General features: G+C 40.1%; 1 protein-coding gene across 3 annotated transcripts in view; it reads right to left on the minus strand.

Annotated features, from left to right (window-relative positions):
* poc1bl (POC1 centriolar protein homolog B (Chlamydomonas), like) overlaps positions 1–21,605 on the minus strand; it is a 48,731-nt gene that overhangs the window by 9,763 nt on the left and 17,363 nt on the right. For 2 of the 3 annotated variants that reach the window (XM_063043849.1, XM_063043851.1), the window contains exons 3-9: positions 20,829–21,262; positions 19,261–19,430; positions 16,858–17,047; positions 16,211–16,396; positions 15,196–15,313; positions 3,938–4,114; positions 3,391–3,522 (exon numbers count right to left, since the gene is read on the minus strand). In XM_063043849.1, the coding sequence (XP_062899919.1) occupies positions 3,391–3,522; positions 3,938–4,114; positions 15,196–15,313; positions 16,211–16,396; positions 16,858–17,047; positions 19,261–19,430; positions 20,829–21,205 (1,350 nt within the window). In that variant the 5' untranslated portion in view covers positions 21,206–21,262. Of the gene's footprint in view, positions 1–3,390; positions 3,523–3,937; positions 4,115–15,195; positions 15,314–16,210; positions 16,397–16,857; positions 17,048–19,260; positions 19,431–20,828; positions 21,263–21,359; positions 21,448–21,605 lie in introns of all 3 variants that reach the window. The other variant, XM_063043850.1, reaches the window with a different exon arrangement.

Consider the following 21,605-nt stretch of genomic DNA (forward strand, 5'->3'; position numbering starts at 1 on the left):
AGGTTCATGTGGGGGTAGGTAAGGACAAGAATTTTACCAGGAAGGTGGAGCGAGGACAGGAAATGGAGGAGATGTGGATGAGGGCAGCAAATGTGGAGGAAAGGAAGGCCTATTTTTTGAAGAAGGAGGGCATCATATCTATTCCCAAAATGGCATGTTTTATATTTCCATCAGTTATTGAAGTAAACACTAAAGGATCAAATTAAGTAGCCTGTCCTTATGCTAAAAATAAAACTGTTGTGGTATTTTCACTTCTACTTCACTAGTGGTTATCAAATGTTACTTTGCACTTAAAATCTATGCAATTGGATTGGATGCCACTCAATTGTTTTGTTCCTCTGAAATTTCAGATTCTGAAAATGAATACCCGGCCGATTTCTCCTCTGTGACCTTGAGTACAGAATAATATTGCATTTTCGGATCTCCTTACGACACAGGAGGAGACTATCTGGCCCGTCAAACAATTCCATCAACCCATTGTAAGGGAGAATTATACTTGTAGCAAACACACTCTGAAAATACTTTTCCCTAAAATTGCACCACTCCTGAGTTACAGACACTGAAACACATGCCCAGAAGACAAATTCCCTGAATTTGAACTGTATTTTTAAATATTTAGGAGGAGAATACTTTAAAGGTATCAAAGATTTAATAATTAATTTCAAGGAAACTTCTTCAATCAGAGGGTGGTGCGAGTGTGGAACAGGATGCCAGTGGAAGTCATACATGCAAGTTCAATTGTAACATTTAAAAGAAGTTTGGATAGGTACAAGAATGGGAGGGTTTGAAAGATATGGTCTGTGTGCAGTATGTCAGGACTAGGCAAAAGATTAGGTCAGCATGACTAGATGGACTGAAGGACCTGTTTCTGTGATGCTATGCTCTATGACTTAAATATTTCCAGTATCTGCATAAGCTTAATAAAGGGAGCAAACACTAGAGTCACTAATAACGATTTCTGCAACATAGGAGCTGAGACAGAATGAGTTGGGCAACATTATGGACACAGAGGAATACTTTCTTGTGGAGACAGTTTGAATCAGAACTTCAGCTGGGCTCAAATATTCCATTACTGAGCGGCCTGGTGGAGCTTAACATAGTAGGGGGAACATTAAAAAGACTGTGGGAAGAGAATGAGAAAGTAAGATTAGATTTGGTGACTCATAGGAGACAAACAATAGCATAAAATATGTTAGAATGTTCTAGTTTTGCGCCAATGGAAACTCTGTTGTGTGTTGTTATACTTGCAGATTAAATAATTCTTCCAAGTCAAGGGAAATCAAATACTGCATAAAAGCAAAAAGGTATAATAATACAGCAAAAATTAATGAGAAGCTAGAGCTTTTAAAAAACAATAACAGACAACCAAACAAGCAATAAGGAGAGGAACAATGATATATGAAGGTAAGCTAATTGATAATATAAAAGAGATTACCAAATGTTTATTCAGATATATAAAGCGTAAAAGAGAGGCGAGAGTGAATATTGGATCACTGGAACACGACACCAGTGGGATAGTAATTGGGGTCAAAGCAAAGGTGTTTGTGCTTCGCATCAGAGTTCACTGGGGAAGGCATCTGCAACGCACCAGAAATTCAAAGTGTCAGGGGACAGAAGTGAGTGTAGTCACTATTACTAAGGAGGAGAAGCTGAAAGTTCTAAATCACCTGCATCAGATGGACAACACACCAGGGTTCTGAAAGAGGTAGCTGAATATATTGTGGAGACTTTAGTGGTGACCTTCCAAGAATCACTAGATTCTGGATGACTGAAAAAAAAATCACAAATGACACTCCATTCTTAAAGAAGAGAGGAGGCAAAAGTCAGGAAGTTATAGCTTGACTTCAGTGGTTGGCAAGATGTTAGAGTCTATTACAAAGGAAGAGGTTTCGGAGGTACTTGTAGGCACATAACAAAATAGGCTGAAGTCAGCATAGTTTCCTTAAGGGGAAAACTAGCTTGACAAGTCTGTGGCATTCTTCGAGAAAGTAAAAGGCAAGATCGACAAAGGAGAGTCAATAAATATTGTTTACTTGGACTTACAAAAGGCCGTTGACAAGGTGCCATACATGAGGCTGATAAACAAGAACTCCTGGTATTACAGGAACGGTACTAGCATAGACAGAAGATTGACTGACAAGCAGAAGGCGAAGAGTGGGAGTAAAGGGGGCCTTTTCTGAATCGCTGCTGATGACTAGCGGTGTGCCACAGGTATGGAATTGGGTCTGCTACTTTTCACGTTGTATGTTAATGATCTGGATGATGGAATTGATGGCTTTCTCATCATCTTGCTGACAATACGATGATACGTGGAGGGCAGGTAGTGTCGAGGAAGCAGGGTGTCTGTAGAAGGGCTCAGACAAGTGTGGAGAATGGGCAAAGAAGTGGTAGGTGGAACATAGCGTAGGGAAGTGTATTGTCATGCACTTTGCTACAGGGGTTAAAGGCTTAGATTATTGTCTAAATCCGGAGAAAATTCAGAAACTGAGGTGCAAAGGGACCTGGGAGTCTTAGTGCAAGACTTCTTGAAGGTTATCTTGCAGGTTGAGTTGGTAGTAAGGAAGGCAAATACAGTGTTAGCACTTATTGCGAGAGGACTAGAAGATAAAAACAAGGATGTAGTACTGAGGCTTTATCTGCCATTGGTCTGCCATTTGGTGTATCGTGAGCAGTTATGAGCCCCATATCAAAGAAACAATGTTTGGCATTGGAGAGGGTCCAAAGGAAGCTTATGAGAATGATCCTGGGAATGTAAGGGTTAACTTATGAGGAGCATTTGATGGTTCTGGGCTTGTACTCGCTGGACTTTAAAAGAGTGAGGGGTAATCTCATTGAAACTTACTGAATATTGAAAGGCCTTGAGTGGTTGGATATGGAGAGAATCTTTGCAATAATGAGTCTAGAACCAGAGGATAGCACCTCTGAATAAAAGGCCATCCCTTTAGAACAGAGATGAAGAGGCCTTTTTTTTAAGTCAGAGGGTGATGAATCTGTAGAGGCTAAGTCATTGAGTATATTAAAAGTGGAGGTTGATCATTCTTGTTCCTAAGTGTGTTTAAAGGTTGCATGGGTAAGGCAGAATAGGGATGAGAGGGAAAATAAATCAGCCATGACCAAATGGCAGAGTAGATTTAATGAGCTGAATGGACCAACTCAAGCGCTATGTCTTAAGGTCCAAGCCTCAATCATTTCACAAATGCATCCTCTTTTTATAGCAGAAGAGGCTTTTCAGTTTGTCCTCAAATCTCTGAATAAGTTAACCATTATTTCTAGCTCCTTGCCTTTCTAAACAGCTTTTAAAAAAACCTTCCACCTAAAACACAGGAGCCAAAGAGCGGCTTAACCAACAGAAATGGATTGAACAGAAATAATAATTATGCTTCTGTTTACCGCTCCATGCCAGTTGGGACGATCCTCTGGTACATGCAATTCTGGGTATACTGTCTTCAAATACCAGTTGAAACTGTTGCACTGCAAACGATCTCGGAGGAGTTTTCTTTCAGAAATATCCCCATATTTTTCCTGCAATGAAAGAAAAACGTTTGTAGCAAACAGTTCTAAATCTCATACAGATTAACTTCTCCTGCTTCATTCTTTAAAACAGCCAGTGCTAAAGCTGGAGTCTGACATGATAATCTATAAATGACAAACTAAATATAATTTAAACAGAAATTTAACCTTCATTTTCCATCCAAATTATCTGGCATTTTGCTTATATAGAACAACCTTTTTGAATACTATAGTGCCTTAGTTACTAGCTTTTCCAGTTTCCTTGACCTTGGTTTCATTATAGGTCTCCGTTCCCCTATCGATTGCACCAATTATCATTAATGGCTCCATGATCCATTGTGGGGAATAACTCCACTTTGTCAGATAATGAAGATCCATTGTGAAATAAGTAGGTGATCACAAATACTGGCACCTCACAGTTCATTACCTTTCTTGCAGGAGGATTTCGGTAATAAAAATGTACTTTGTATTCATCCATCCACACCTCAGCTGCTCGAACAGTATTCTGGAGGAAATTTGGTCGTGCGTATGGAGCACGCTTTGGAAAAACATGCCCGACATGGGAGCAGGGATGGATTTCCAAGGAGCCTTTACATTGCCAAACCTTTGAAACAATTTAAAACAAATTAACACAGAATTTATCATTAGCAAGGTACTCGCAATCAAACTATGGAATGAAGACCATTCAACCCATTGTGCTTGTCAGTCTTTTGATAATATTTATAGTTATTAAAAAATGATAACACCATCTTAAGGCCATTTTAGGGCCTTAAAATATAATTTTTAAAAAGCTGTTAGGGATAAAGGAATGTTTCAGTGAAAATTCCTGAGCTAGGCAGCCAAGGGTAAAACAAGTTTAAGCAAGCGGGGATGTTCCAAAAATCAGAGCCAGAAACGGTGGAGTTGAATTACGTCATGTTGTGAAAACTGTTCCATTAACACTCAGCTTAGGCTCAAGCCTTGGTTATCAGAGCGCCCCATTAAACCCAAGCAACCAGTTATGGACAACACACAAATTTCTTGACTTCTCTGAATCCCAGGATGCTCAAAACAGTTACAAGGTTTAATTCTCTCTATGTCTAGAATTTCCTTATGACTTCTATACAGTCAGAGCAGAAAACAGGCCCTTCATCCTGCCAAGTCCGTGATGTTAATTTTGCTAAAAAAATCAATTTAGCAAAGTACTAGCTCTTTGTTAAAACCCCATGCCAAAGTGCAAAATACAAATTCCCTGAATTTGCACTAGTATAACTACTTGATGTCTTAGTATATTATTGTATTTCATCCTGCTTTATAATTGATCATCTTGGATTGTAGTTTTACAATGGCAGCAATACAAGAATTCGGAGATTACCATATCCGGGTAGGCGATGAAAGGAAGCCGAGAATGAGAAGAGGGAAAACTGAAGCATACACATGGATCCAGATGATAACACAATAAAACTGAATCAATAATTATATTGATCCCCTCCATACCATAACTCACTGATGATCTGGGTGTAGCCAGTCCAAAGTACATGCAATAAATCTAAAGGTATCTGGAGTCAAACCCAGATAGCAAACATGGAGTGGAAGTTAAAGTTTCACCAGATCAAAACTGCAGAAACAGTTGCAGCAACAAACAATGGGCCAAAGAATAGACGTGGAGTTTGTAATATGCTGGGGAAAGAACTTCTTCCAGAGGAAGACGCAGAAATAAGTGGAACTGTAAGTGACTAAAAGGCGTGAATGGTAAAACACACACAAGTAGAAGAGAGAAGGCCACAGGAGGATAGAATAAAGGGTGTCCACATATCTGGATAGAATTTAATCTTTGTTGCATCAAATGAAGCCATTATGTAAGATCCTAATATAGCACTCTGATCTGTCCCATTCCCACAGGTTATGAGGGTAAAGTACAAGGAGATCAGAAGAGAGTTAGTTCAAGGAACTGCAAAATCACTAAGGAAGTACAGTCGGCCTTCCTTATCCGTGAGGGATTGGTTCTGGGACCCCTCACGGATACCAAAAAACGCGGATGCTCAAGTCCCTTATTCAACCTGTCTAAATGTAGAGGACCTTAGGACCCAGCGGAACGCTGGACCTTATTTAACCTGTCTCAGTGCGGTGGACATTAGGCGGTGGAGCTCTGAATCCGCAGCGTTTCTGTTCACGAAATTAATCACGATCATGATTTAGAATAAAGTGGAAATAATATAGTGATCAGAAAGAGGTGAAATGCCATCGGTCATTGGAAAAGTGTTAGGCTACAGTCGGTCAACGATTGGAAAAATTTTAAAGGATAAAGTGAGAAAGGTCCTGCCCCGATGAAAGCTACAATTATTACTAAGCAACACAGTGGTTTAATTATTGGGTTTTGGGGTTTTGGGTTTTTGATCCTCCACATCAACCCGGCACGGATGGAGAATGCGCTCGGGAGCGCTCTGTCACTGGATCGAACTTGGGAACTTCCGTTCCCAAGCCCGGCGCTGAAACATACGTTTCTTAAGTGTTTTACATGCATAGAAAGGTATAATATATACTATATACTAAGACAAACATTTGACTAACTGACACTAAATAATACCGGATGTACCTGTTCCGACTTACTTAGTAAGAGAACTTCCGGTTTTTTTGGTCCCGATCCACGATAACCTACGCACATCCTCCCGTATACTTTAAATCACCTCTAGATCACTTACAATACCTAATACAATGTAAATGCTATGAAAAATAGTTGTTATACTGCATTGTTTAGGGAATAATGACAAGAAAAAAAAGTCTATTCATGTTCAAACAACAAGTGCTGGAAGAGCACTTCTGGGTTTTCTCCATTCGCGGTTGGTTGAATTCACGCATGCGTAACTCACGGATAAGGAGGGCCGACTGTACTTAAAAACATGGGTATTATATCCTGTTGGGATACCATAGGGACAAGAAAGAAGTATTTTTGATGGAACAAGATCAGTTATTGGCAATAATAGCAGAAGGCTCCAGCACAGCAACAGGGTACACCTTAACAGTGAAAAATAAAACAAACTGCAGATGGTGGGAACTTGAGACAAAAACAGAAAATACTGATATTCAGCAAATACGATTTATTTCACTGAGTCAGAGAGTTATACCGCACAGATGAGATGATAATCAGAGTTGACATTTCAAATTGAAGACATTTTATATTGTTACAGTAAAGACTTGCATTATACTAGCAGTGGATAATTACATTTAAGGCGGAAAGCTTCAGTCAAACACAACAGTAATAAGTTTCAGTCCTCATTGTTACTCATCTACAAAAGTTGTGGATCACAAGCAAACATAATTCTGTAGGGAAATATAATTGCATTGCAAATCTGCTAATAGCGTTCAATGGGATGGAGGTAAAATGAGTGAACAGAATATTTAAGGTGGGCCTAAAGGCCTGTTTCTTTGCCTTATGTTTCTACAACATGAGAACAATCAATAAGACAAGATATTGATATACTCATGTGCGCTACATAAACTTAAATTTCACTCTAACTGAATCATAGGCAGACAGTATGCAGAAGGAAGAATTTGGCATAAGTTGGAGACAATCCTCTGTGGAGTTTGCATGCCAGTTTTGAAAGCCAAACAGGCTTGTCAGGACTTGTCTGTTGGGGGGCGATTGCAGAGAACTGGGGAGGGTCAGGGATTTCTAGAATCAGATTCACAGCATTCTAAAGGGAGGGGCTGAGCAGCCAGAGGTTGTGGTACATATGGGTACCAATGCCATAAGTAGGAAAAGAAATGAAGTCCTGAAGAGAGAATATAGGAAGTTAGATGGAAAGCTAAAAAAACAGGAAGGGAAAAAAAAAGGATGGATTACATTGAACTCGAGGGGGATCAACATCCTTGGAGGTAGGTTTCCTAGTGCTTTTGGGGAGGGTTTACATTAATTTGGCAGGAGATCAGAACCAGAATGATAGGGCTGAGGATGGGGCAGTTGGTATGTAAGCAGATGGAGTGTGTAGTGAGGAAGGACAGACAGATGAGGGAAAAACTGCAGTCTGTGGGATGGACTGAAGCATAACATGGAGGCAATATCGAAAGGGATGCTAAACACAGGTCTGAACGTGTTATACTTGAGTGCACACAGTAGACGGAATAAGACAGATGATCTTGTAACAAAGATAGAGATTGGAAAGTATGATGTTGTGGACAACACTGAACTGTGGCTGATAAAAGATCACAGCTGGGAACTTAATGTCCAAGGATACACATTGTACTGAAAGGACAAACAGGTAGGCAGATGGGGTGAGGTAACTCTGTTGGGAAAAATTGAAATCAAATTCTTAGAAAGAGGTAATATCGGATCAGAAGACCTAGAATCCTTGTTGGTAGAGTTAAGAAACTACAAGGGTAAAAAGACCCTGATGGCAGTTATATACAGGCTTCCAAATAGTAGCCAAGACGTGGAATATAAATTACAATGGGTGGTAGAAAATGCATGTCAAAAGGGCAATGTTGCAATAATCATGGGAATTTAAACACGCAGGTAGATTTGGAAAATCAGGTTGGTGCTGGCTCCTAAGAGAGGGAATTTGTAGAATGCCTATGAAATGGCTTTCTAAGGAAAACTTGTGTTTGAACCAAGTAGAGGAAAGACAATACTGGATTGGGTGTTCTGTAATGAACAGATTTGATTAGGAAGCTTAAGGTAAAGAAATCCTTTAGGGAGGCAGTGATCATAATATGATAGAATTCACCCTGCAGTTTGAGAAGGAGAAGCTAAAGTCAGATGTATCAGTATTATAGTGAAGTAAAGGGAATTGCAGAGACATGCGCAAGAGGAGCTGGCCAAAGTTGAATTAAAGGAAATAAAAGCAAGGATGACATCGGGACAGCAATGGCTGGAGTTTCTGAGAGCAACTCAGAAGGCACAGGATAGATAATGTAAATCCTAAAGATGAAGAAGTACTCTAAAGGGAGAATAAGGCAACTGTGGCTGACAAGGGAGTCAAAAATAGAATAAAAACAAAAGACATACAATGTAGCAAAAATCAATTGGACATTAGATTAGGAAGCTTCTAAAAATGAACAGAAGGCAAATAAAAAAACATAAGCAGAGAAAAGCTACCAAATGCAAAGGAAAGCTAATATAAAAGAGGATACAATAAATATTTTCAAATATTAAAGTGAAAGAGAGGTGAGAGTGAATATTGGACTACTAGAAATTGACACTGGAGAGTTGGTAATGGGGGACATAGAAGAGGCAGACAAACTTAGTCAGTATTTTCAGTCCGTCTTCATTGTGGTATACCCTAGCATTATGCCAGAAATTTGAGAGCGTCAAGGGGTAGAAGTGAGCCTCATTGGAGAAGGTGCTTGGGAAGCTGAAAACCCTGAAGATAGATGTCACCTGGACCAGATCAACTACACCCCAGTGTTCTGCAAGAGGTGGCTGAAAAGATTGTGGAGGTTTTAGTGACGACCTTTCAAGAATCCCAAGATTCTGGAATGGTTCCAGAAGACTGGAAAATTGTAAATAGCACTCCAGTCTTTAAGAAATGATGGAGGCCCGAAGAAAGGAAATTTTAGGACAGTTAGTCTAACTTCAGTGGTTGGGAAGATATTGGAGTCCATTATTAAGGATGAGGTTTCAGAAACTTGATAGCACATGATAAAATAGAAAGTCAGTATGGTTTCCTGAAGGGAAAATCTTGCCTGCCAAATCCATTGGGATTCTTTGAGGAAATAACTGACAGGGTGGACAAAGAAAAATCAGTGCATGTTGTTTACTCGTACTTTCAGAAGACCTTTGACAAGGAGCTGTACATGAAGTTGCTTAACAAGGTAGGAGCCCAGGAAAGATATTAGCATAGATAGAAGATTGCTTGACAGGCAAGAAGCAAAGAGTGGAAATACAGGGGGCTATATGTCAATGATTAATGATGAAATTAATGGCTTGTGACTAAGTTTATGGACAAGGTGAAGGGGCAGGTAGTATTGAAAAAGCAGAAAGTCCGCAGAGGATTTAGGCTCATTAGAAGAACAGGCAAAGAAGTGTATGGTCATGCACTTTGGTAGAAGGAATAAAGGTGTAATAAAGTTCTAAGGAAGGAGAAAATTCAAAAATCAGAGGTGCAAAGGGACTTGGGAGACCTTGTGCAGGATTCCCTAAGGGTTAACTTGCAGGTTGAGTCAGCGGTAAGGAAGACAAATGCAACGTTAGCATTCATTTTGAAAGGACTAGAACACAAAAGGAAGGAAGTAATGCTGAGGCTTCTTAAAGCATTGGTCAAACAGCATTTGGAGTACTGTGAGCAGTTTTGGGCCCCTTATCTAAAAAAAGATGTGCTGATATTGGGGAGTTATCAGAGGGGTTCATGAGAATGATTCCTGAAATGAAAGGGTTAACATTATGAGAACATTTGATGGCTTTGTGGCTGTACTCACTGGAGTTTAGAAGAATGGGGGGGGGGGAGAGGGAGATCTCATTGAAACCTATCAGATATTTAAAGGCCTCGATAGGGTGGATATGGAGAGGATGTTTCCTGCAGTGAAGGAGTCTAGGACCAGAGGGCACAGCCTCAGATTAGAGGGATATCCATTTAGAACAGAGATGAGGAGGAATTTCTTTAGCCACAGGGTGGTGAATCTGTGGAACTGATTGCCACAGACAGCTGTGGAGGCCAAGTCATTGGGTATATTTAAAGTGGAGGTTGATAAGTTCTTGATTAGCCAGGATGTCAAAGATTACAAGGAGAAAGCAAGATTATGGGTTGAAAGGGACAATGAGCCAGCTGTGATGGAAAGGTGGAGCAGACTCGATCAGCCATATGGCCTAATACTGCTCCTATATCTTATGGTGGCCGTCATCAGTCTGGGCACTGAGTATAGGACTTGGGATGTTACGTTGCAGATGTATGAGACATTGGTGAGGCTGCACTTCAAGTACTGAGTACAGATTTCTGTAGGAAAAATGTCACTAAACTGGAAAGAATGAAAAGGTGTACAAGAATGGGTAGACATTAAGAATAGTAAAGGGAAAAAATTACTGGTGGGAGTTGTCTTTAGGCCACTAAATAAAAACATTGCAGTGGCAGAGGCAATTAACCAAGAAATAACTAAGGCTTGTAAGAACGGAACAGCAGTTGTCATGGGGGATTTTAACTTCCACATAGATTGGGTGAACCAGGTTGGTCAAGGAAGTCTTGAGGAGGACTTCATAGAATGCATTCGTGATGGCTTTCTTGTGCAGCATGTCAGTGAACCTACAGGGGAAAATGCTATATTAGATCTAGTCCGGTGCAATGAGACAGGTAAGATTAACAATCTTGTAGTCAGGGATCCTCTTCAAAAGAGTGATCACAGTATGATTGAATTTCGTATACAGATGGAGGATGAACTAGTTAGATCTAAAACTAGTGTATTATGCTTGAACAAGGGAGACTACAACAGGATGAGGGAGGAGTTGGCTAATGTGGACTGGAAGCACAGGCTACTGTATTTGGTAGGACAGTTGAGGAACAGTGGAATACTTTCAAAGAAATTTTTCACAGTGCTCAACAAAAGTATATTCCAATCAAAAGTAAGGACCATAAGTGTGGGGACAGCCAACCTTGGCTAACTAAGGAAATAAAAGATAGTATCAAATTAAAAGCTCATATGTACAAAGTCGCAAAGAGTAGTGGGAGACTGGAGGATTGGGAATACTTTAAAAGGCAACAAAGAACAACTAAACAAGAAAAAAGGAAAAGGAAGATAGAGTATGAAAGTAAATTAGTACAAAATATCAAAACAGCAAAAGTTTTTATAAATATATAAAGCAGAAGAGGATGGCTAAAGTCAACGTAGGTCCCTTGGAAGATGAGGAGGGGAAATTGATATTGGGTGATAAGGAAATGGCTGAGGCATTGAACGACTATTTTGTGTCAGTCTTCACAGTGGAGGACACATCTAATGTGCCAAAGAATGATGTTATGGACGAAATGGGAGGTAAGGACCTCGATAAAATTACTGTCACTAAAGAGATAGTGATGAGCAAATTAGAGGGTCTGAAGGTACATAAGTTCTCTGGTCCTGATGGGATGCATCCCAGGGTGCTGAGGAAATTGGTGGAGGTTATAGTAGACGCGTTGATAATCATTTACCAAAATTCTCTGGACTCTGGGCAGGTCCCAGCAGACTGGAAGACAGCAAATGTCATGCCACTTTTTAAAAAAGGATACAGGCAAAAGACAGGCAACTATAGGCCAGTTAGCTTAACACCTGTAGTCGGGAAAATGCTTGAAGCTGTCATTAAGGAAGAAATAGCGAAACACTTAGAAAGGAGTGGTTCCATTAGACAGACGCAGCACGGATTCAGAAAGGGCAGGTCCTGTTTGATAAACTTACTGGACTTCTTTGAGGACATAATGAGTGCAGTGGATAGAGAGGAACAGGTGGATGTTGTATACTTGGATTTCCAGAAGGCGTTTGATAAGGTGCCACACAAGAGACTTATAAATAAGATACGGATGCATGGAGTCGGAGGAAGTGTATTGGCATGGATAGTGGATTGGTTAACCAATAGAAGGCAGAGAGTTGGTATAAATGTATGTTTCTCTGGTTGGCAGTCAGTGGTCAGTGGGGTGCCGCAGGGGTCGGTGCTGGGCCCGCAGCTGTTTACCATTTACATTGATGATTTGGAAGAGGGGACTGAGTGTAGCATAGCAAAATTTGCCAATAACACTAAACTGAGTGGAAAAGAAAATTGTACAGAGGATGTAGAGAGTCTGCAGAGGGATATAGATAGATTAGGTGAGTGTGCCAAGGTCTGGTAGATGGAATACACGTCAGTAAATGCGAGATATTCCACTTTGGAAGGAATAATAGAAGAGCAGATTAATATTTAAATTGTGAAAGATTGCAGATGCTGTTGTGCAGAGGGACTTGGGAGTGCTTGTTCATGAATCACCAAAAGTTGGCTAGCAGGTACAACAGGTTATTAAGAAGGCAAATGGAATGTTGGCCTTCATTGCTGGAGGGATTGAATTCAAGAGCAGGGAGGTCATGCTGCAACTATACAGGGTACTGGTAAGGCCACACCTGGAGTACTGTGTGCAATTCTGGTCTCCATATTTGAGGACGGATATACTGGCTTTGGAGGCAGTGCACAGAAGGTTCACCAGGTTGATTCCAGAGATGAAAGGATTAACCTATGAGGAGAGATTGAGTCGCCTGGGACTATACAGGTGTCCCACACTTTTTGAACGTACGCTTTACGAAACCTCACTGTTACGAAAGACCTACATTAGTTCCCTGTTTTCGCTAACAGAAGGTGTTTTCACCGTTACGGAAAAAGCAGCGCGCAAAAAAAATCAGCACGCGCCCCGAGCAGCCGCTCTCCCCCAGATTTGGAACTGCATTCTCGCCAGCATTGCTTAAACTCGTGCCTGTGAGCAGTTGTTAGCAAGATGAGTTCTATGGTATCGGAAAAGCCTGAAAGAGCTCATAAGGGTGTTACATTTAGCATAAAGCTAGACATAATTAAGCTTTTTGATCGTGGTGAACGAAGTAAGGACAAAGTGAGTTTGGCTTGTGGAAGATGACGAAGATGATGTTGAAGAGGTTTTGTCATCCCATGACCAAGAACTGATAGATGAAAAGCTGATGCAATTGGAAGAGGAAAGGATATCAATCGAAACCGAATGAATAATGATCAAGTACGACTCTGATTTTGGAAGGGTACATCAGTTTAGGGGATATTTGCAGGATGGTTTGAGTGCTTACAAAGAACTGTATGATAGAAAAATGCGCGAGGCTCAGCAGTCAAGCAAGCCTTCCACATCAGCCACAGCAGACGACGAGCCTTGACCTTTGACATCGAGGCAGGCAGTCATAGGAGAAGATGAGCTGCCTGCTCTAATGGAAACAGATGATGAGATGACACTCCAGTGTCCCACCACCCCAACACCCAGGCCACAGACAGATACCGATTTGCGGAGAATGCAGCAGTAGCTGGGAGACACACAGCACATCTTTAAGAAATAAGCCGAAATAAACATACTAATTAATTAGGTGCCGCCCGACACGTAATTGTCGGCCCAGATCAGAGGCGATGCAATTGGCAATCGGCACTGATCTGGGCCGACAATTACGTGCCGGGCAGCACCTAATTAATTAGCTTGTTTATTTCAGCTTTTTTCTTAAAGATGTGCTGTGCGCCTCCCGGCTACCGCTGCATGCTTCACAGATCGGTATCAGGTCGCTGCCCAGAGGGTAGGAGCCACTGTACCACCCAAACTCTGACGACTCAGTCTAACACACCATCATCAGTGTGCTCTGCACTTTCCCAATTCTAGTAAGTGATACTACACTGTACATACTTTATTTCTACTTTATATCGGCTGTGTATTTTTACTTGTTATTTGGTATGATTTGGCAGCTTCATAGCTTAAAGGTTACTGGACAGCGCTGACGCCGTGTTTTTGCCAACGGCGCTTGCGTGAGATTTTCGCTACGGAGAGCAGTTCAGGCAATGATTGTGGAAAAGTATTTCTACTTTATATAAGCTGTGTATTTCTCATATCATTCGTGCTTTTACTATATGTTACTGTTATTTTAGGTTTTATGTGTTATTTGGCATGATTTGGTAGGTTATTTTTGGGTCCGCAAACACTCACAAAATTTTCCCATATAAATAAATGGTAATTGCTTCTTCACTTTACCACATTCCGGCTTACGAACCATTTCATAGGAACGCTCTACCTTCCGATGGCGGGGGAAACCTGTACTCTCTGGAATTCAGAAGACTGAGAGGAGATCTTATAGAATCATACAAAATTTTGAAAGGCATAGATAAGATAGAAGTAGGAAAGTTGTTTCCATCAGTAGGTGAGACTAGGACTAGGGGACATTGCCTCAAGTTTCAAGGGAGAAGATTTATGAAAGAGATGAGGAGAAACTGTTTTTACCAGAGAGTGGGGAATCTGTGGAATTCTCTGCCCAGGGAAGCAGTTGAGACTTCTTCACTAAATATATTTAAGAAACAGCTAGATAAATTTTTACATAGTAGGGGAATTAAGGGTTATGGGGAAAAGGCAGGTAGATGGAGCTGAGTTTACGGACAGATCAGCCATGATCTTATGGAATGGCTGGGTAGGCTCGATGAGCCGGATGGTCCACTCCTGCTCCTATTTCTTATGTTCTTATGTAAGAATATTACAAGGACTAGACTGCCCAAGTCGTAGGAGGCTAAGAGGTGATCTTACAGAGGTGTACAAGGCCACTTGGGGCAGAGATAGAATGAAAGCACTTCATTGTTTTCACAGGGAAGGGAAATCAAAAACTAGAGGGCATAGGTTTAAGAAGAAAGGGTGAAAATTTTAAAAGGACCCGAAGGTGATCTTCTTCACACAGAGGAAAGAACTCATAGAATGAGTCACAAATGAAGTGGTTGAGACAGGTACAATGACATCATTTAAAAGATGATTCAGCAAGTAATTAGAAAGGTTTAGAGGGATTATGGGCCAAAAGCAGGCAAACAGCACGAACCTAGATGAGTACCTTGGTCAACAAGGATGATGTGGGTGTAAGGGCCAGTTTGCATGCTACGACTCTGTCAGTAATTAGTTTGCTGCTTACAGGGAACCAACAATGCACCTTCAGGTGCACCTCTATATCTAAGGTAACAAAAAAAGGTCCAGAATGTAAATGTTGGATCAAATGCGCAACTTTAATTAAATTGTAAGGCTTAATACTTACCCTAAAAGATAGTTCTAAGTTCTCACCTCCCCATACTTCCATTCCTGTGTCATAGGTGCCCAGGTATTCAAAGTACTTTTTACTAACTGCAAACAGACCCCCAGCCATAGTTGGAGACCTGAAAGACATGAATTTTTAGAGAGTGCATACTTATCTTTGTTTTTCTTTTAATGAAACAGCTGAGAAGAAGAGGAAGCATTTTGATTTTAACTATTCTGAAATTATACAATTCAGTGTCACTCAATATTCACCTGTACCTACAACACAAGAGACCAAAAGAGCTCTGACTGAATCGCTCAGTGTGTGCTAAGTTAGCTGAGGTTAACTAGAGCAGCATCTGGGGCACCATAAATCATTTCAAATTCACTGAGTGAAATTCATCACTCTGCTCCTAATCTAGCTATTCTGATGGTGATGGAGATGGACTTTGCTCAGTGACATTACTCACAGCCAAAAAGCTTGTTAACATTCACCATTTAATCTCACCCAACAGCAGCAGCCGTCAGTTGAACAACGTATTGGAGTGTGAATAATGGCTATGGAAAAGTAACCAATATGTCTCAATAACAAAGAGTACACATCATAGGGTATGCATTCATATATTAAATCAGGTCATAAGATTTTATACCAAAATAAAATACTAAATGAAGTTCATTCCTTTAACATGTTCTCTCAAGTTCCATTTGCTCCCCTGCTTTACTTTGCATCACTGATGACAATTTCCACAGGCAGCTGTTGGGAGTCGGATATAAATAAGCTCTTTATTTCCATCCCATTTCACATGCAACATCTACAGTTTTAAATTATATGTTGTTAATTACTTCATTTATTTTCCAAAAACAAAAAGCCAGATCAACAATGATTTAAGTTAACGATTTTATTCCAGTGATAATTGACTTTTGTATTATAAAACTCCAAACTGCCACTTTCTAAATTCAAACAGTTTATATTTCATTTGTTTCAATCCACTTTTTATTTAAAATGTTTTAAGAAAATGTTATATTATAGCTCTGACCTAATTGGGTCTATTCTTGACTTTCTTCGATTTCTTTCACGTCCAGGAACAGCATGCCACTGGAAAGTAAGGCGCCAGTCAAATCCACCAATCATCGGTTCACCTGTCTGCATGTAAAATGCAAAAGTGTTCCAATCGACGGTATCGATAACTGGACATACAACTGCAGTCTCATTCTCTCTAATCCTAAAAATAAAAAGATTTACAGAAATAAGATTTAAATCCATCAACACAATCCTACAATGTGAGTCAAGTCAAATCTAATTTATTGTCATGTGCACAAGTATTATGAGCTGCAGGTACAATGAAAAACATCCTTCAAGGAGCATCACCGGCATACAGGTATACAACACACAAAATACAAATTAGACATGAAGTTAAATCATACATCATTGAAAGAGCAAGACCATAGTACAAATGGAGGTGCAAGGGTGGTCTGTAGTTCTCTATTGCTGACATATGTTAAGATCCTGCAAGCAGAATCAAGAACACAATGGCAGAAGTAAAGTAGCTTTTCCTGGACATGGTGATGTGGGACTTCAAGCTTCTGTAACTCCTGCTGACTGTGCCTGTGTTTCATTCAGCCTTAATCAATAGGTAACAATCTCAAATGTACAATATACATATGCAAGAATGCACAAACATACCTCTCCAGCAATGGCTCCAACCAGCCAGTGACACACTCACAGTGGCAATCCAGAAATGTGAGCACATCTCCCGTAGAGAAAGTAGCACCAATCAAACGAGCACGCACCAGTCCCTCCCTCTTATTTGTTCGAATGAGGCGCACTCGCTCAAGATTACTGATATACTGCTCCAGCTGGGACTTCAGATAAACTAAAATATTCAACAATTAATTAATTTAACATGAATATTTTTTGTTCAGGTCAGTATAATTTCATATAAGGGTATAGGAATACAGTGATTTGTCTACGTACAATCAGAGGCATTGACTTAATGACCTCCTGGGATATTTGTGCATGAAGTTATCAACTTCAATGCAGATTGTTGTTAACAAAGATGAGCAAAATCAAAGTCAATCAATGAATCTCTGATAATTCAACATTCTCTCAACTTCGATGATGCTGGGCTAATAGATTTTCTAGATCATTCAATGTTATTTTGGTTTACATTCCAATACATTTTTAATTCACCATTTTTTCAAATAAATTCGCATAGTACAAAATATTTTCCAGTAAACATAGGTAGGTGGTGGTGGAGAAACGAAATCCTAGTGAGTTTAAAAGGAAGCATGGGAAATGGGATCCCAAGCAGACTAATGTTGAAAGTTTGGGATTTCCAAACCATGGGGTAGCGGGTTCAAGATGGCCAACTGAAAATCAAATATAGAATTCAGATTTCATTTGTCGGGAGTGGCAAAAAAAGTTGAGACATTTGCTGATTAATAGCAGAGATGCATTTAAAAAGGAATAGGGATTTATGATAGTTAAATACAGAAACAGAGATATAATCCATGTAAACAAGGCTAATGCATTGCTGCAGACTACACTTTATGTCTGGGATGCCCACCCACACTGATTAATAATGCTGGAAATACCATTTTCACAGCATGTGAGAGCTGGGTTAGAATCAATAATCACCAACATTACAGTAACATAGCTATTTAAACTTGCATATCAACAGCTAATCTGTGAATCACAAGGTCCGATGGAGAGTCATTATTTTGGGGGAAAAATCATCAGGTGGCAAAATAAGGGACTTGGAACTTCAAAAATTAAGAATGAGTGCACATAAAAGGGGGACGGAGTTATTATCATGCATCGTCCAATTTTTTAACCATGTTCTCCCTCAAAATGGTTCTTATATTTTTAAATAAATACTGTTTCTTCCATTTTGAAATTTTCCTCCAAGGCCCCATGCCTCCACCACCACCAAACCTCCATTCCATTCCTCCACCACCACCACCTACCTACCTGACAACATTCCTTTTTCTCCTTGAGACATCCTGTAGGGAACCATCACTTAATGTTTTAACCTTCCCACCTGAAGGCATTGACACTGGATGGTCTACTCTACCAATCGAAGTATTAATCAGCATATAAAACAGTTTAAGTCAACTTACTTATCCTGAGCATTTACTTATATAGTGTTTTAGCGTGGAGCAGACTGTCAGCCCCTTCAAGCCACGGTGCCCCAGCAACTCCCAACAAGCCTAACCTAATCACAGGACAATTTACAATGACCAAACAACAGGAATTCTGCAGATGCTGGAAATTCAAGCAACACACATCAAAGTTGCTGGTGAACGCAGCAGGCCAGACAGCATCTCTAGGAAGAGGTACAGTCGACATTTTGAGCCAAGACACTTTGTCAGGACTCCTGACGAAGGGTCTCAGCCCAAAACGTCGACTGTACCTCTTCCTAGAGATGCTGCCTGGCCTGCTGCGTTCACCAGCAACTTTGGTGTGCGTTGCTTACAATGACCAATCTACCTACCCTGTACATCTTTGGACTGTGGGAGGAAACCAGAGGACCTGGATAAAACCATGCGTTCCACGGGGAGGATGTACAGAGACTCCTTACAGAATGGCGTCGGAATTGAACGCTAGACTCCAGAATGCCACAAGCTGTAACAGCGTCGCGTTGACCACTACGCTACCACGGCACGGTGACACAAAGATCCTGGCATTTTAGCAAATATCATCCAAACCAAGTGAATTAGGAACCTTGGGCGTGGAGATATCAAGCTACCCTCACCTAGTCAGATACTTTTCAATCATGAGTCGTTCTACATCATACAACATTCAAAACTTGGTCCCTTTGGGCCTAACCAAGGCTGGCTATTGTTTCACTTACTGTAAATATTTACATCAGCACAGGCCTCCCTAGCTAAAACTCTTCAGTACTGATGTATGGAGTAGAATATCACGATTTATTAGGAAAACATATTTTGCAAGAAATAGAAATGAGTTCCTCAAAATGGCAGAGGCAATAAATTGCAGTTTGAACTGTAATGGGATACTTCCTGGTAGTATTTCTTGGTTTGAAAATATTATGAAAAATATAGAAAAAATGATCAAGTTCCTTACCTCGATCGCTGTAGTCATCTACCAGTATGAGTTCTTTCAGGAGAACAGAAGGAGATGTTTCCAGTACACTATGAATTGTGCGCAGTAGAGTGGACCAAGCCTCATTATAAAATGCAATAATTACAGAAGTCGTAGGAAGCTTCCTATAATCAAATTTTTTGGCTTTGCATCTGAAATGAAACAAGATTATAAAGATGATCAAGAGCAGTGTATATTCTTAAGGGAGGTTCAGTTTCTAGTTTTAGTTTATGAAATATACAACTGAACAAGGGCACAGCTTGAAAACTACCATATTTTGCAAGAAGTCGAAAAATTCCTAGTTTGTAAATAGCAATTAACTGTGCTATAATGAAACTGTTAATGAATCCACATTTGAACTGTCAATAGGAAGGGACGAGTGCAGAGATATCCTTCTTTGACGGCCAAGATATGGAAACAGTGGATATAACACAAAAGGACTGATCAATCTCTGGAATTGGCTGATCCCTCCAACCAAACTCTACAATTCTCGGAATGAATCGTGGATGTCCATCACCCCATTACTCAGTAGACCAACGTGTTCACAAAGAAATAAACAATAGCACAACAGATTGAATCACAGCACACATTTTGGGACCAGCTTGTATTCTCTGATATACAACACATCACTTTTTATGTTTACATTTCTACTATAAAAAGGTGTGGTAAACCATGTATACATGTTGTAACTCGGTTAACTGTCTGGACACACCCCTCCGCTGACTGCCCCGTGGCTCCTCCCACAGAGTCCTGTATAAAGGTGTTCGTCTTGCCCCTCCCCCTCAGTTTGGGGGCAGACACTCACTGTGGAGGTCGTATTGTACAGTGAATAAAAGCCTTTCAGTATTTTACCAAACCTCAGTCTTTTGGAGTAATTGAAGGTGCTTCAGAAGGGCAGCAAGTTCTTTATTCCAGTTAATCAAAGGAAACAGATCTTATTGGCAAAATGTACAAAACTGTTCTGATGGCATAAACTATTTTATTTATTGTAGCATCAAAGACGACTGAGAGCTGAAAAATTCTTCTCTGCGAAGGCCATCGTTTGCAACGTTCTCCCTCAGGAATGTACCATGCAAAGTATAGAGTAGATGTCCAAAATTTCAAAACTTTTTACTCTTGAGTGCTAGTTGACTATTATTTGACATCTCCTGCATTTGAACTTATAGTTATATTTTCAGGGTTTGCCTTTTCATTTGCTGTGCTACAGTTACATAAGCAGTGTCATAAATTTACTTCACAATTTTCTGATACATTGAACAGGTGACTCTTCTCCTGAATACTTATACACAGCTTGAAAGAAGAAGGAAAAGTAAAACAAAGTCTGGTAAAACCAAAACACATCCACTGTTTTCTGTGTCAGTGAAGAATTGTATTGGCAATACGTGCTTTTTACAATTCCATCCATATTTGCAAACATGCATTCCATTCACAGTAGGAGGACAAAGAAAACAGTACACCAGCAGAGCTACATGTAATAGATTTAAAACCAATCCCAAAATTTCCTTTGGCAAGTGAATCACTCAGCGCCACGAGTTTAAATGCAAACTTACTCATACATTCGGTCATCCTGGATATGACGATGTAGTGATATTTTGTCACTTAAATAAACATTAATTGCATATCTCTCAATACTCTCCTCTTCTTGTAACTTCTCTTCGGCATTCAAATTCAGATGTGTTGCTTTACCCAGTTCCCCGGGTCTGCTCATATCAACAGCAGGTTTTTCATACACTGGGCGTGAAAGGTCCTCACTTTGCTCGTCACTAAAATAGGCTGCATTCGCCCTTTCCTTTCTATTGCTCTGTCCAGCAGAGTCAAGTAGAGTGGAGACTGACAGTTCAATGATAACATAAGTAATCCACAGTAAACTGATCAGAATACAACTCTTCCCTAGCCAGGACCATTTTAGTTTCACGGAGATCTTCATGATGCTTCAATAATGCTGTTCTTGTGGACATCTGGGTATAGAATATAGACGGAATTTCTGTAAGGGAGACATTCACAGAACTCAGGTTAGTGGGCTCCTGACAGGTCTTTTTTTTTTAAATGGAATTGGAACTTTGAACAAAATACTTAACAACCTTAGAATTTCCAAATGCAGAAGATGCCCATAATTTATGTATTCTGATATAATGAAGCAGCCTATTCACTTCAAAACTGTTGTCACTGCTGATGTTCATCATGTTGAAGAAAAATTTTAATAATTAGCAGCTGGCTTGCCCTTCATAGTAGCATATATGTGCCATATATTTGCAATCAGCAAGGATCACTAGCCTACTTGGAAAATCTTGTGACCACAATGATCCATTCTTATCAATATAATTACC

Source organism: Mobula hypostoma, chromosome 3 (genome assembly GCF_963921235.1).
Source record: "Mobula hypostoma chromosome 3, sMobHyp1.1, whole genome shotgun sequence".
Lineage (NCBI taxonomy): Eukaryota > Metazoa > Chordata > Chondrichthyes > Myliobatiformes > Myliobatidae > Mobula > Mobula hypostoma.